The 15,612-nt window shown below is 51.5% G+C and overlaps 1 protein-coding gene across 1 annotated transcript in view; it reads left to right on the top strand.

Moving 5' to 3' along the window:
• Positions 1-2,973, top strand: part of LOC122544429 (SPRY domain-containing SOCS box protein 4-like) — a 37,319-nt gene extending 34,346 nt beyond the window's left edge. Inside the window, exon 2 of the mRNA XM_087982691.1 lies at positions 2,697-2,973. Within this exon, the coding sequence (XP_087838817.1) occupies positions 2,697-2,734 (38 nt within the window). The 3' untranslated portion in view covers positions 2,735-2,973. The remainder of the gene's footprint in view (positions 1-2,696) is intronic.
• Positions 2,974-15,612: the final 12,639 nt, after the last annotated feature.

The raw sequence follows: 15,612 nt of genomic DNA, 5'->3' as shown, positions 1-15,612 counted from the left end.
CAGACGTTTGAGGGAACACAGCAAGGAGACAGGTAGGAGGCTGAGGGAACACAGGAAGAAGGCAGGCAGGAGGCTGAGGGAACACAGGAAGGAGACAGGCAGGAGGCTGAGGGAACACAGCAAGGAGACAGGCAGGAGGCTGAGAGAACACAGCAAGGAGGCAGCAGGAGGCTGAGGGAACACAGCAAGGAGACAGGCAGGAGACCGAGGGAACACAGCAAGGAGACAGGCAGGAGGCTGAGGGAACACAGCAAGGAGACAGGCAAAAAGCTGAGGGAACACCGCAAGGAGACAGGCAGGAGGGTGAGGGAACACAGCAAGGAGACAGGCAGGAGGCTGAGGAGAACACAGCAAGGAGACAGGCAGGAGGCTGAGGGAACACAGCAAGGAGACAGGCAGGAGGCTGAGGGAACACAGCAAGGAGACAGGCAGGAGGCTGGGGGAACACAGCAAGGAGACAGGCAGGAGGCTGAGGGAACACAGCAAGAAGACAGGCAGGAGGCTGAGTGAACACAGCAGGAGACAGGCAGGAGGCTGAGGGAACACAGCAAGGTGACAGACAGGAGGCTGAGGGAACACAGCAAGGAGGCAGGCAGAAGGCTGAAGGAACACAGCAAGGAGACAGGCAGGAGACTGAGGGAACATAGCAAGGAGACAGTCAGGAGGCTGAGGGAACACAGCAAGGAGACAGGCAGGAGGCTGAGGGAACACAGCAAATAGACAGGCAGGAGGCTGAGGGAACAGAGCAAGGAGACAGGCAGGTGGCTGAGGGAACACAGGAATGAGACAGGCAGGAGGCTGAGGGAACACAGCAAGGAGACAGGCAGGAGGCTGAGGGAACACAGCAAGGGGACAGGCAGACGTTTGAGGGAACACAGCAAGGAGACAGGCATGAGGCTGATGGAACACAGCAAGGAGACAGGCAGGAGGCTGAGGGAACATAGCAAGGAGACAGGCAGGAGGCTGAGGGAACACAGCAAGGAGACAGGCAGGAGACTGAGGGAACACAGCAAATAGACAGGCAGGAGGCTGAGGGAACACAGCAAGGGGACAGGCAGGAGGCTGAGGGAACACAGGAAGGAGACAGGCAGGAGGCTGAGGGAACACAGCAAGGAGACAGGCAGGAGGCTGAGGGAACACAGCAAGGGGACAGGCAGACGTTTGAGGGAACACAGCAAGGAGACAGGCAGGAGGCTGAGGGAACACAGCAAGGAGACAGGCAGGAGGCTGAGGGAACATAGCAAGGAGACAGGCAGGAGGCTGAGGGAACACAGCAAGGAGACAGGCAGGAGGCTGAGGGAACACAGCAAGGAGACAGGCGGGAGGCTGAGGGAACACAGCAAGGAGACAGGCAGGAGGCTGAGGGAACACAGCAAAGAGACAGGCAGGAGGCTGAGGGAACACAGGAAGGAGGCAGGCAGGAGGCTGAGGGAACACAGCAAGGAGACAGGCAAAAGGCTGAGGGAACACCGCAAGGAGACAGGCAGGAGGCTGAGGGAACACAGCAAGGAGGCAGGCAGGAGGCTGAGGAGAACACAGCAAGGAGACAGGCAGGAGGCTGAGGGAACACAGCAAGGAGACAGGCAGGAGGCTGAGGGAACACAGCAAGGAGACAGGCAGGAGGCTGAGGGAACACAGGAAGGAGGCAGGCAGGAGGCTGAGGGAACACAGCAAGGAGACAGGCAGGAGGCTGAGGGAACACAGCAAGGAGACAGGCAGGAGGCTGAGAGAACACAGCAAGGAGACATGCAGGAGGCTGAGGGAACACTGCAAGGAGACAGGCAGGAGACCGAGTGAACACAGCAAGGAGACAGGCAGGAGGCTGAGGGAACACAGCAAGGAGACAGGCAGGCGGCTGAGGAGAACACAGCAAGGAGACAGGCAGGAGGCTGAGGGAACACTGCAAGGAGACAGGCAGGAGGCTGAGGGAACACAACAGGTGACAGACAGGAGGCTGAGGGAACACAGCAAGGAGACAGGCAGGTGGCTGAAGGAACACAGCAAGGAGACAGGCAGGAGGCTGAGGGAACACAGTGACGAGACCGGCAGGAGGCTGAGGGAACACAGCAAGGAGACAGGCAGGAGGCTGAGGGAACACAGCAAGGAGACAGGCAGGAGGCTGAGGATGGTGGAGTCAATGTTTTGGGTGATGCTTGACGGCCTGTCTCTCTGCATAAGCCCTTGTGGTAAGTGCTTCCTGGTGAAGCCCGCTGAGTGTTATCTGTGCCGCTGAACTGCTTCCCTCTGAACCAGTGACCATCAGAGACTGCATTGAACCCCACTGAGTAAAGACATCTCTGTTGCGATTGTCAGAGGGCGCAAATAAACTTCGATCGCCAAGAACCGACAACCACGCTGTGACAATGCGTGGAGGGTGGATGGGGAACCTGTTGTGTGGGTGGGCGCAGGAGGATGTGTCTGTGTTAGAAACGAAAATCGCTTCTCAATAATCGCTCTAGACAAATTCAGGAAAACAAAGTTTTATTAACAAGTCAAGTCTGCAGAGTCGGGCACCCTTAAAGAAAAGGCGCGCTGAGGCTTACAAAGTCTCCCATTATATACAGCACAAGTCCCTCCTCTCCTTGGCTCCAACAAGCCATGAGGTTCACATTCTTAAAAACATCATTATTTTTATCACAAATTCTGCAACAAATGTCTTCAGAGCCTCTAAAGTTGTTGTTTTTCTCACCCTGTAGTCTTATCAGTCAAGGACTTATCCTTCCCTGCTGTGTGAATGGCTTAATCAATCAAGAGCCTGCTTGTTTTTACTGTCGCTCACAAATTGTCAGCATTCTGCACAATTTAAACTATTCTACTTTTGAGTATATAAAATGGTTGTTAGAAAAGAAACAAAAGTTTTGTCTTTTATTATAGATCAGTCTGTGGTCCAGGCACATCTTAAAGTTTAAACCGAAATTACCTCTCACAATTCCACCCTTTTCTTTTCTTTAAGATGTGCCTGACCAAGATAAGCCCCCCCTTCCCTCAAGGGCCCGGGAAATCCTTGGTCTTTCGCAGCAACATCACTTTAAGTTCCCGTGTCCCATGTTGTGGAACCACCACTGCCTGGAGTCGGGAAATATTTTTCTGAATTAAAACTGAATACAGGGAGTTAGGCAGGGTAATACGAGAAGAAGAATCATGCCGCCCCCAACCACCAGCAACGCCGTGCGCCACCAGCTACCACCTAGGAGACCATCCCACCATCCGATGCCACTAAGAGGACGCCAAGATTGTACTGGCACACGGGCCAATCTCCGAATTTCATCGGAAATTCTCAAAACCGCTTTACCATTATCGTCAATTCTAGACAGCAGTTTGTCAGGTTAAATTTCCCGCACACACCCCCCTCCGAGGCCAACAGATAATCCAAGGCAAGTCGGTTTTGATATATAGCAGCCCTCATCTGATCCTGCTGCTGAGCCAACAGCTCTAGGGCCAGGGCAGTCCGGTTAGTAATGACCTCTACGACTGCTTGGAGCCTGATAATTCGATTTCGCATATAGATAGGAGTACGATATCCCCATGATCCGTCCTGTGCCCAAGTAGCCGGCCCATAGTATTCAATAATCCGGGCCGGTGGCCACTCATCCCCCCAATCACCGACTTGGATATCCCTTGGCGACCTACGCAGGGAGTCAAAGAGTTTAACTCCCAAATCATCGCCTTCCTCCCGGGGTAATAGGAAGAATTCAGGTCTTATTAGACCCAGGAAACATACTCCAGCCCATCCGATGGGCAGTTTGGAATATGCCTGATTACCGCATATCCAAAATAGGCCATCTGGAGCAGGAGAAAGTGAGGTCTGCAGACGCTGGAGATCAAAGCTGAAACTTTATTGCTGGAACAGCACTGCAGGTCAGGCAGCATCTAGGGAACAGAAGATTCGACGTTTCGGGCACATGCCCTTCTTCAGGCCCTCCCTGCCTCACAACGTCATCCCACAACTCCTTTACCCCAGGGACGCCCTCATAAGGACCAGGACCACTGCAATTCCAGTATTCGGATTGTTGACCCCGTGGCAGAGTCTGGACAGGATTATTCCAGCATTGATTCCCCTGACAACCACCGCTCCACACTCTTTTCATGCCATCGGAAGGGTCAGCACTTAGCTCGTAAGAGGAGGAATCAGAACGTAACCGAATGCAATTTTGATGATCTCGGTTTGCAATGTACCAAGCAATATTCTCAGGCCACCATACTCGCGTGGTTGCATCCAATATATTCTGACAGGGGCTAATCCCTACCTTCACGGTCCCCTTGCCTTCAATACAGAACTGGCCCTCAGGGCTGTTTGTCAGTCTCCACCCCTGGCTTTTTCTGTCGTTGTCATGAGTCCAAGTGGTTTGCAGGAATTCCCCTATGTCTAAGCTTTGACCAGTCCACGGCCATTGTTCCGACATATGCGGCCCCCCACAGACCCAGCAATTGCTAACATTTAAAACAGTGGCTATTCTAGAGGTGATATCAATAAACAGGTTTTGTGTAACATCAGGGAGTTCAATCTGTCCTTCTACCTCTTCGAATACAGATGGCACTTTAGGGAGCATGACCGTTCCCTGACGGTCTTGCTCTTTCCCCAACCCCCGATCAGGGATCTGTATCTTGGTCTCCTTGACTCTGTCAACCTGCTCCCTGAGCAACACGGAGGATAGGTCCCACCTCCCAGTTTTGCTAATACACACCCAGCGGTCATTTATAGGGCATCCATGGATTTTGCCACCGTATCCTTTATTATATACCTGATAATAGGGTCTCCCATCCTCCCAACATTCATGGCGTGCACTCACATCGTAACACCTATCGTCCACATAGGAATGGGACACAAATGATCCCGAATAGATTCGAATCCCAAGTCTTACTGTAGTTCGACATTTGTCACATCTCCCCTCACCCTCCCCCACATACAGGAGTAAACTGATCAATATCCCCACCAATACAGTCCAAGTAGAGTTCATTATTGCTGTCTTTTCAGTTTTACCGACAACGGCTTGTCCCCTTGCTCGCATGTCCAGGTGCTTTCTTCTTCAGGCGGAACAGGCCCCTTTATCCTTGATGCGTGGACCCACCCTTTTTCTTTCGTCCGAACAGCTGCTTCAGTTGTTAACAGAACCAGGAACGGTCCTTCCCACCGCGGCTGGAGCTTTTCGGCCTTCCAGGTCTTAACAAGTATCCAATCTCCGGGTTCCACCTTATGCAGGAGGAAGTCGAGCGGTGGAGTCTGAGCCAGGAGACCTTTCCTCCGGAGTTCTGCAAAAGAACGGGATAAGGCCAGTAAATAGGTTCGGATAAATACATCCCCCCCTTGTAGAGTGGGACATCCATCAACCTTACTCCAATACGGTAATCCGAAGAGCATTTCATGGGGGGAAACCCCGACATCTCGGCGAGGTGCCGTACGTATCCTCAATAGGGCAATGGGCAGGCACTTTGGCCAGGGTAACTTAGTTTCTAACATCAGCTTAGTCAATTGGGTCTTGAGCGTGCCATTCATTCTCTCAACTCGACCCGAACTCTGAGGATGCCAGGGTGTGTGGAATTTCCATCGGATACCCAGGGCATTACAGATCAAATGGTGTAGCTTAGAAATAAAATGCGTCCCGCAGTCGGAGTCAATAGATCCCATTATGCCATATCTCGGGATTATGTTCTCTAACAACAGTCGGGCCACGGTTGGTGCATCGTCTTTGGCAGTTGGGAAAGCCTCTACCCAGTGAGTGAAATGGTCTACTATTACTAGCAGATATTTCCATCTCTGTACTGGGGGTAATTCTGTAAAGTCGACTTGGATCCTCTGAAATGGCCTAATCGCTAGGGGCTGACCACCAGCTGGCATAGAACGCATGGCATTCTGATTAATACGCCGGCAAGAGCGGCATCCGACTACCTCTTGTTGGGCTAATGTGTATATCCCCCTGCATACATAGTCTCTCAGGATTGTGTCACACATGGCTTGCACCCCCCAGTGGGTCTGATGGTGTAATCGGTGCAGAATACTCCGGGTGATCTGTTTGTTTAGTACTTGTCTCCCATCAGGAACCGTCCACTTCCCGTTAGTATCTAGCCGGGCACCCAATTGATCCATTTTATCAATCTCCCCCTGGGTGAAGACGGGTTGTTTAGCGAGCCCTTCCCTCAACGGTATTAACGTTAACAACTGGACGGATTTTTCGACCGCTGCCCGCTTGGCTTCCTCGTCTGCCAGCCGGTTTCCCACCGTTTCCGGTGTCGACCCCTTCTGGTGACTGGGTACATGGACTACTGCAAGTTCCGTAGGTAACGCCAGGGCTTCCAACGTTAGGCTGATCATTTGTTCGTGAGCTAATTCTTTTCCCCGGGAAGTTATCAATCCTCGCTCTTTTCAGATTTTCCCGAAAGTATGAACGACTCCGTATGCATACTTTGAGTCAGTATATATGGTCCCCACTTTCCCTTCCAACAACTTCAGGGCCCTCTGGAGGGCGTACAACTCACAGGATTGGGCTGACCACTTCCCGGGCAGTCGTCCGGACTCAATCGTCCGTTTCGTTGCACCATCTATAACAGCATAGCCACTGTATCGTACTCCACTGATGCACCGGGAGGACCCGTCGATATACAGTTCCTGTCCCTCACCCAGCGGGGCTTCCTGCAGGTCCTCTCGGCTTTTGGTCTGCAAGTCCACAAATTCCACACAATCATGCTCCTGTTCCCCGTCTGCAGGACGTCCGTATAGAAACTGGGCAGGGTTGCAACTGAGATCTTTTGCAAAATTGAGATCATCTCCGGTCATCAAAATCGCCTCATACTTCAGGATGCGAGAGTCTGTTAACCAGCGGTGAGCCTTTTGAGCCAGTATGGTACTAACCGAATGTGGGGAGTATACTGTGATCCTTCCTCCAAAGGTAAGTTTCTGGGCCTCTTCTACTAACATTGCCGTAGCTGCCATTGCCTGGATACAGGTCGGCCATCCACATGACACAGGGTTAACATTTTTGACAAAAATGCAACCGGCTGACATTTCCCTGCCCGCAGCTGAGTAAGCACACCCTGGGCAATTCCGTCGGCGCTATTGACATATAACTGGAACGGTTCCTTCAGGGTGGGTAAAGCCAATACCGGAGCTCGAATCAGTTTATTTTTAATAATATTAAATCGCTGCTCCTCCTCATCTGACCAGTCCACCTTTTGTCCTTCTTGTCCCAGTTTGTCGTACAAAAATTTTACTAAAGTGGTGTAACTTTCAATCCATATCCGGCAATACCCTACTAGTCCCAGGAATTGTCTGACTTCCTTCTTCGTCCTGGGTATTGGCATACCCGTAATCCCTGATATTCGTTCTGGCGTGATACGGCGGTGCCCTTTACTGACTTGATGGCCCAGATATCTTACTTCTCGCTCCACAAACTGGAGTTTTGTCCTGGAGACGCGTAGACCCTGTTTCCCCAGGAAGTTCAACAGGGCAACGGTGTCTGCTCGTACCTCCTCTTCTCTTGGTCCTGAGAGTAAGAGATCATCGACATATTGGAGCAATTGATTCTCCGCGTTACACTGAAATCCTCCTAAGATCTGCTCCAGTATTTGTCCAAACAAATTGGGTGACTCCGTGAATCCCTGCGGCAAGACCGTCCATCTTAACTGTCGCTTTCGTCCTGAGAAGGGATTCTCCCATTCAAAGGCAAAAAGGTTCCAACTTTCTTCGTCAAGGGGGCAACTCCAGAAAGCATCCTTCAGATCTTTTACGCTGAACCATTCATGTTCGGGGGGAATTTTACTCATTAACGTGTAGGGATTAGGTACCACCGGGTATCTAGCCTGGACTACTTCATTCAACCCCCGCAAGTCTTGCACCAGCCTATATGTCCCGTCCGGCTTCCTCACAGGGAGTATTGGAGTATTGAAAGGGGACATGCATTCCTCCAGTAGTCCATCTGTGATTAATCTTTCTATCACAGGTTGTAACCCCTCCCGTCCTTCCATAGCAATCGGGTATTGTTTCCTTCTTACCGGGCCTCTTCCTGGTAACATGGTGATTTGGAGAGGTTTGATGTTTAGACCCCCTCTGTTCCCCTCTCGGTACCATACTTCCGGGTCTATTTGTTGATCATCTTCTTCGGTGAGGGCGAACAACCTTACCACCATTTCCCCGTTATTTGGTACCGTTCCGATCCCTAGTTTGACCTGCAAGTCTCTTCCTAACAAATTAAACCCCGCCGATGGCAGTAGAAGGAGGTCTCGTTTAGTAGTTCTGTTTTCATACCCAATTTCCACGTCCTCCACCACTGGGACTTGTAATTTCTGTCCTCCAATTCCAGATACCCCCATAACTTTTCCTCCTGCTCGGGCGCCGGGGGGTATTTGGATTATACTTGATCTTTCGGCTCCCGAGTCCACCATAAATGTGATCTCCGATCCTTGGGGCCCTACTTTCAAGTTTACCAGGGGTTCCTGTCGATAGTCCTTTTGCCCCAAGGGTAGGAACCCCCGACCTCCCTAATCTTCCTCCATCAGGGCGTACGACCTCACCTCCTGCTTGTAGCGGGAGCACTCCCGTTTAAAATGTCCCTCTTCATTACAATAGTAACATCTGAGTGTCCTCTTCGTTTCCCTGTCGCGGTCTCGCGTTCCTCCACTCTTCCTTTGTTCCGGCCATGGTTCTCTTTTCTTCTGCTCTTGCCACGACTCTCCCCTTTCCTGTTTCTGCCACGGCTCTCCCTTTTCCTTTCTTCCAGCTGTCATTTGTTGCACCGTTTGCATCATTATCTTTGTCGCCTTCTTTTGCTTCTCATCGTCCCTTCTCACAAACACCTTTTGCGCCTCCCGTAGTAATTCACTTAAAGATTTACTATCCCAATCATCCATTTTCTCTAACTTCTTTCGTATGTCCGGCCAGGCTTTTGATACAAACTCTACCCGTATGAGTTGTTGCCCCACGTCCGTCTCAGGGTCCACCCCAGCAAACTGCTGCAAATTCTTCCTAATCCTGTCTAGGAAATCCGTAGGGGTTTCCTCCGGGTTTTGATGATTACCAAAGGCCTTGGTAAAATTGTGCCCCTTCGGGGCTGCGTGTCTTATTCCTTTTATCCAATATTCCCGCATGTCTCTCATGTTGCGCCGTCCTCCCTCCGTGTTCTTATCCCACTCAGGGTCGGTGAGGGGAAACTTCTGCTCCCCTCCTTCTCCCCCCTCTCTCTCCCAGACCAAGAGCGCAGCTTGTCGTATCATCTGACGCTCCTGGCTAGAGAACAATGTTTTCATGATGGAACACATCTCTTCCCAGGTGTAAGTATTCGGACCCAGGAACTGATCCAATTGTTCAGCAAGTCCCATGGGGTCCTCTAGTAGACCCTTCATCTCCCTCCTGAAACTCCGTACTTCAGTACTCGTCAAGGGAACGTTCACATATCCCGTCCTTCCTTCCTCACCCCCCATGGGCACTTCCCGGAGTGGATTCATTCTTGCAATCGAGACAGGGTTTTGTCTGTGACCCTTTTCAGCTTGAGATCTGGTCTGTACCCCTGAGGTAGTTTGTGATTCCTCCCCATTTTCTTCCCCTTCTCCTGAATCGTCGTCACCCGAAGGAACATTCTGTGGAGCAGACGGGGTCACGTAGGGCGGCGATAAGTGATCTAAAGGGTCCCATTCTTTCTGCCCTTTCGAGTCTTTATTAGTTACCTGCATTTGGCAAGATATCGTAACCGGCAGCCAACAAAGGGCATAAATCACTTTCTTCCAGATTAACATCAGGTTTTGAATTGACATATAAAATGAGGGCTTGCCGGACCCAGTCTTCGTCAGTACCGAATCTAGGCCACCACACTGAGTCGCCCTGAATAGCTTTCTGGGACCACTTTTGACAGTATTTTACCATCTTCCTTTTAGATTTTCCCTTTCTTCCACCCTGATCCCAATTATTTAGCATTCTCCCTAACGGACTATCGTCAGGTACCCCGGGGTATGTGTCATTGTCCCTGTTTAAGCCTACCTTTCCCTTAATCACCTTAGATCCCTTATTTCCCATTTCCGAGGACTTCGTATTTTTCCCGTGATAATCTATCACAATGTAGCCAATTCCCGGACCTTCAGTCCCGTGATCGCCCAGGTTCCTTTGCAGGCACCCCCGGTCTTTGGATTCCTGTGTCCTACGTCTCTGTGACACAAATCACAGGCACCCCGTAGGTACACGTTCCTCCTCAAACACGGTCTCTGCAAAATCCCTCACAGGCGAGCCCCGGTCTCTAGATTCCTGAGTCCCACGTCTCTGTAGAAAAAAATCCACAGGCACCCCGTAGGTCCCCAGTCCTCCGGAAACACGGTCCCCGCAAGTTTTTTCTTACCTGGGTTCGGTGCACCGAAATTACTCGATCGTTAACCGTCCCCACTGCCACGGGTACACCCCTCCTTTGTTTTCCTGAGCCTCCCGGATATCACTCGCTCAAGCCGCGCGGGGCGACAAGCAAGGAATCAGGGACTGCTGAACTCAGCAGGGTGCACCTTCTCCGATATCCTTCCTCAACTCCCCTTGCGGCCGTAGTGTTGATCCCGGATGACGAGCCCCCAAGTTGTTAGAAACGAAAATCGCTTCTCAATAATCGCTCTAGACAAATTCAGGAAAACAAAGTTTTATTAACAAGTCAAGTCTGCAGAGTCGGGCACCCTTAAAGAAAAGGCGCGCTGAGGCTTACAAAGTCTCCCATTATATACAGCACAAGTCCCTCCTCTCCTTGGCTCCAACAAGCCATGAGGTTCACATTCTTAAAAACATCATTATTTTTATCACAAAGTCTGCAACAAATGTCTTCAGAGTCTCTAAAGTTGTTGTTTTCCTCGCCCTGTTGTCTCATCAGTCAAGGACTTATCCTTCCCTGCTGTGTGAATGGCTTCATCAATCAAGAGCCTGCTTGTTTTTACTATCGCTCACAAATTGTCAGCATTTTGCACAATTTAAACTATTCTACTTTTGAGTATATAAAATGGTTGTTAGAAAAGAAACAAAAGTTTTGTCTTTTATTATAGATCAGTCTGTGGTCCAGGCACATCTTAAAATTTAAACCGAAATTACCTCTCACAGTCTGTGAGTGTGTGTCTGCGTGAGTGAGGTTACTTAACACACACAGAGGCACAGGGATGGCAAAGATTGAATGCCTGCTGGTGTGGCAGTTTGGTTGTTTGGAGGGCAAGCTATCTCTATCTCTTGTTCAGTAATTATCACTGTGGGGATCCCTTCGACCTCAGAGGCTCAAGTTATTGTCAGAGTAACAGCCTTGAGGCAGAGAATCATTTGTAACTAGGAGGCTGCAGTCTCCCTCCACTCCCCTTCCCCCACTCAGTCCCCAGACGGCCTTAATCTCTTCAAATGAAAGTCCCTGGCTCAGAGGAGAACAGAGCTCTCAGGCCTGCTGTGCTTTCACAATCTCACAGCATTCAATATTCCAGCGCAGTACAGGCCCCTTGGCCCTCAATGTTGCACTGACCTGTGATACCTATCTGAAGCCCATCTAACCGACAGAGAAACTGCCTTGAGTCGGAGAATTATTTGTTACTGGAAGGCTGTCGTCTCTCTGCCCTTCCCCCTTCTTTAGGACTGTAAATGGATGCAAGGCGAGCTGCAGATAAAGTGGGGGTGTGCGGGTGGAGTATGGTGGTGAGGTAGGGAAGGGAGGTTATTTGACATTGGAGCACTCAATGTTGAGTCCTCCGGGCTGCAGGCTGCCCAGGCGGAAGATGAGGTGTTGTTCCTCCAATTTGCAGCAATGGAGGAGGCCAAGGGTGGTCGTATCGGAAAGGGAGTGGGACGGGGAATTGAAATGGGCAGGGACTGGGAGGTCTGGTCGGTCTCTGCGGGCCCAGCTGAGGTGCTCGATATAACGCGCTCTGAGTTTACATTTCATGTCACAAGTGCTCCTGCCCACAACGTCGATTTTCCTGCTCCTCGGATGCTGCCTGATCTGCTGTGCCTTTCCAGCACCGCTCTGATCTTGACTCTGATCTCCAGCACCTGCAGTCCTCACTTTCGCCAGGTTGGAGGAGAGGCAGGTGAACATCTATCTCACCTAGAAGGACTGTTTGGGACCCTGGGTGGAGGTGAGGAGTGGGCCAGCAGGTTTTCCATCTTTTCTGGTTGCAGGGGAAGGAACCTGGGGGTTTGGGGGTGGGGGGAGGGGGGAGTTGGTGGGGAGAGTGGCATGAACCAAGGATTGGCCAAGGGATTGTTCCTTGCAAAAGGCGGAAAGGGTTGGGGAGGGGAAGATGTTTTTGGTGGTGGGGTCCAGTTGGAGCTGGCAGAAGTGTTTAAGGATGATGTGTTGGATGCGGAGACTGATGGGGGTGGGATGATAGGTGAGGACAAGGGGGACCTTGTGTTTATTGCATTTGGGGGAGGAGGGGGTTAAGAGCAGCGGAACAGAGAATGGGGGTGGTGTGGTGGACGGCTGTGGGAAGGAAAGCACATTATTCAAAGGAGGTGGATATCTGGGATGCTTGGGAGTGGAATGTCTCCTTGCCTGAGCAGATGCGGTGGAGGTGGAGGAATTATAGAGTCATAGATGTACAGCATGGAAACAGACCCTTCAGTCCAACTCGTCCAGGCCAACCAGATATCCCAACCCAATCTAGTCCCACCTGCCAGCACCCAGCCCATATCCCTCCAAACCCTTCCTATTCATACACCCATCCAAATGCCTTTTAAATGTTGCAATTGTACCAGCCTCCACCACTTCCTCTGGCAGCTCATTCCATACATGTACCACCCTCTGCATGAAAATGTTGCCCCTTAGGTCTCTTTTATATCTTTCCCCTCTCACCCTAAACCTATGCCCTCTATTCTGGACTCCCCCAGCCCTGGGAAAAGACTTTGTCTATTTATCCTATCCATGCCCCTCATAATTTTGTAAACCTCTATAAGGTCACCCCTCAGCCTCCGAGACTCCAGGGAAAACAGTTACCCTCGTCACGGACGAGTTTGTTTCATGATGTGAGGAGTTAAAAGAGCTGGAGGACTGAAGAGGGCACGGAGGGGCAGGCAGTGAGGAAGGGGCTCACTGAGTGCACGTCTGTAAGGGAGGCAGAGCAACTCTTCAAACTGTGGGCATCTTTTAAAGACGTGGTACAAACCCAGTTGGAGATCAAACGTAAACCACAGATGCTGGCACGAAGGTAGACAAGCAGGAGGCAGGAAAAGCACTGCAAGCTGGCATTGCCAAGGGGTGGAGATGTCAATATTGTAGGTGTCGGCCTTCATCAGGACTGGGGCGGGGGTTGGGGGGGGTGGGTGTTAAGGAGCTGCAGAAAAAGGGGTGGGGACAGTTTTAGATGGGGAGAGGGGTAGACTGGTGAGGTAGGGATAGGTGAGGACAGGTAGAGGGTGCAACCTGGTTGGTCGATAGGAGGAATGAATCCGGTTGGTGACTGGAAGGAAGGGACCATCGAAGGAATGGAAGGGAGGGGGAGGGTCTGGGAAGGGAGTCAGGGATTGGGAGGGAAGGTGGAGGGGTTGGGAAAGGAATCGGGGAGGGGAGGGGCTGGGAAGGGAGTCGGGGTTTGGAAGGGAGGTGTAGGGGCTGGGAAGGGAGTTGGGAATTGGAAGGGAGGGGGAAGGGGCTGGGAAAGGAGTCAGGAATTGGAAGGGAGGAGGATGGGCTAAAAAATGGGTCAGGGGATGGGAAGGGAGGTTATTTGAAATTGGAGAACTCAATGTTGAGTCCTCTGGGCTGTAGGCTGCCCAGACGGAAGATGAGGTGTTGTTCCTCCAATTTGCGGTCTGATTCATTGTGACAATGGAAAAGGGATTGGGAAGGGGAATTAAAATGGGCAGGGACTGAGAGGTCTGGCTGAGATGCTCGACGAAACGTTACCTACGTTTACGTTTAGTATCCCTGATGTAGAGAAGACCACATCGGGAGCACTTGATGCAGTAAACCGGGTTGGAGGAGAGGCAGGTGAACATCTATCTCACCCGGAAGGACTGTTTGGGGCCCTGGATGGAGGTGAGGGGGGTGGTGCACCAGCAGATTTTGCATCTTTTCCAGTTGCGGGGGAAGGTACCTGGGGGTTCAGAGGGGGGTCGATGGGGAGAGTTGCTCAAACCAAAGACTGTCGAAGGGAATGGTCCTTGTGGAAGGCAGGGAGGGGAAGATGTTCTTGGTGGTGGGGTCTAATTGGAGTTGGTGGAGGTGTTTAAGTATGATGCGTTGGATGCGGAGACTGGTGAGGTGGTAGGTAAGGACAAGGGGGACCCTGTCTTTTGTTTAGAGGTGAGGTGGGGGATTTCGAGCAGTGGATTGGAAAATTGAGAAGGTGCAATGGCAGTCTGACCAATGACCAACCAGGTCATACCCTCGACCTGTGTTCACCTCCCCTGACCTCATCCCCATGTCACCACCACCCCCTTTATCTGCAGCTCCCCTTACACTCACAGCCCCAGTTCTGAAGAAAGGTTACACCCGAAACGTTGACTTCTCCACCTCCTGATGCTGCCTGGCTTACTCTCAATTCGGACCTAATACCATGTTCAAAGATCTCATTCTCTTTGAAGAAGTTTAAAAAAAAATCTCTCAGTGTTTTGTAATAAGAACCAAAAGCTTACAACTGCTAGGCAGCCAATGGAGATGGCTAGTAATCTCAAACTGATCCACAAAATTAGACCCTCTTTCATCATCCCCATTAACTTGAGAAAAACAGGGAGAATTGAGAGAATGAGTGGAATAGAATGCTCCAGTCAGACTGTATTTGGGATATCGTACCACCTCCAAACAGACCCCACCACCAGGGATATATTCCCCTCCCCACCCCTATCAGCATTCTGGAGAGACCACTCCCTGCGCAACTCCCTCGTGAGGTGCACACGCCCCACCAACCCAACCTCCACTCCCGGCCCCTTCCCCTGCGACCGCAAGAAGTGCAAAACTTGCGCCCACACCTCCCCCCTCACCTCCCTCCAAGGCCCCAATGGATCCTTCCATATCCATCACAAATGCACCTGCACCTCCACACCACATCATTTACTGTATCCGCTGCACCCAATGTGGTCTCCTCTACATTGGGGAGACAGGCTCACTACTTGCGGAACATTTCAGGGAACACCTCTGGGACACCCGCACCAACCAACCCAACCGTCCCATGGCTGAACACTTTAACTCCCCCTCCCATTCCGCCAAGGACATGCAGGTCCTTGGCCTCCTCCATCGCCAGACCCTGACCACACGACGCCCGGAGGAATTCCTGAAGAAGGGCTTATGCCCGAAACGTCGATTCTCCTGCTCCTCGGATGCTGTCTGGCCTGCTGTGTTTTTCCAGCATCACATTTTTCAACTTTGGGATATCATGGGCAGTTTTGGACCCCGTATCGAAAGAAGGGTGTGCTTTGGCGGGGGGTTCCAGAGGAGGTTCACAAGAATGATCCCAGGGATGAGGGGCTTGTCTTATGGGTTGAGGACTCTGGGTCTGTACCCGATGGGGCTTAGAAGGATGGGGGGTGGGTGGGATCTGGTTGAAACGTACAGAATACAGAGAGGCCTGGATAGAGTGGACGTGGAGAAGGGGTTTCCCCCGGTCGGAGAGACTAGGACCCGAGGGCACAGCCTCAGGGTGAAGGGGTGGACTGAGGTGAGGGGGAATTTCTTCAGTCAGTGATGA

This window comes from Chiloscyllium plagiosum, unplaced genomic scaffold (assembly GCF_037043375.1).
Source record: "Chiloscyllium plagiosum isolate Xiang-an unplaced genomic scaffold, Cpla_swu_hap1 HiC_scaffold_44, whole genome shotgun sequence".
NCBI lineage: Eukaryota > Metazoa > Chordata > Chondrichthyes > Orectolobiformes > Hemiscylliidae > Chiloscyllium > Chiloscyllium plagiosum.
Note: the sequence above shows the minus strand (reverse complement) of the source record. Positions and strands in the feature narration are given on the sequence as shown.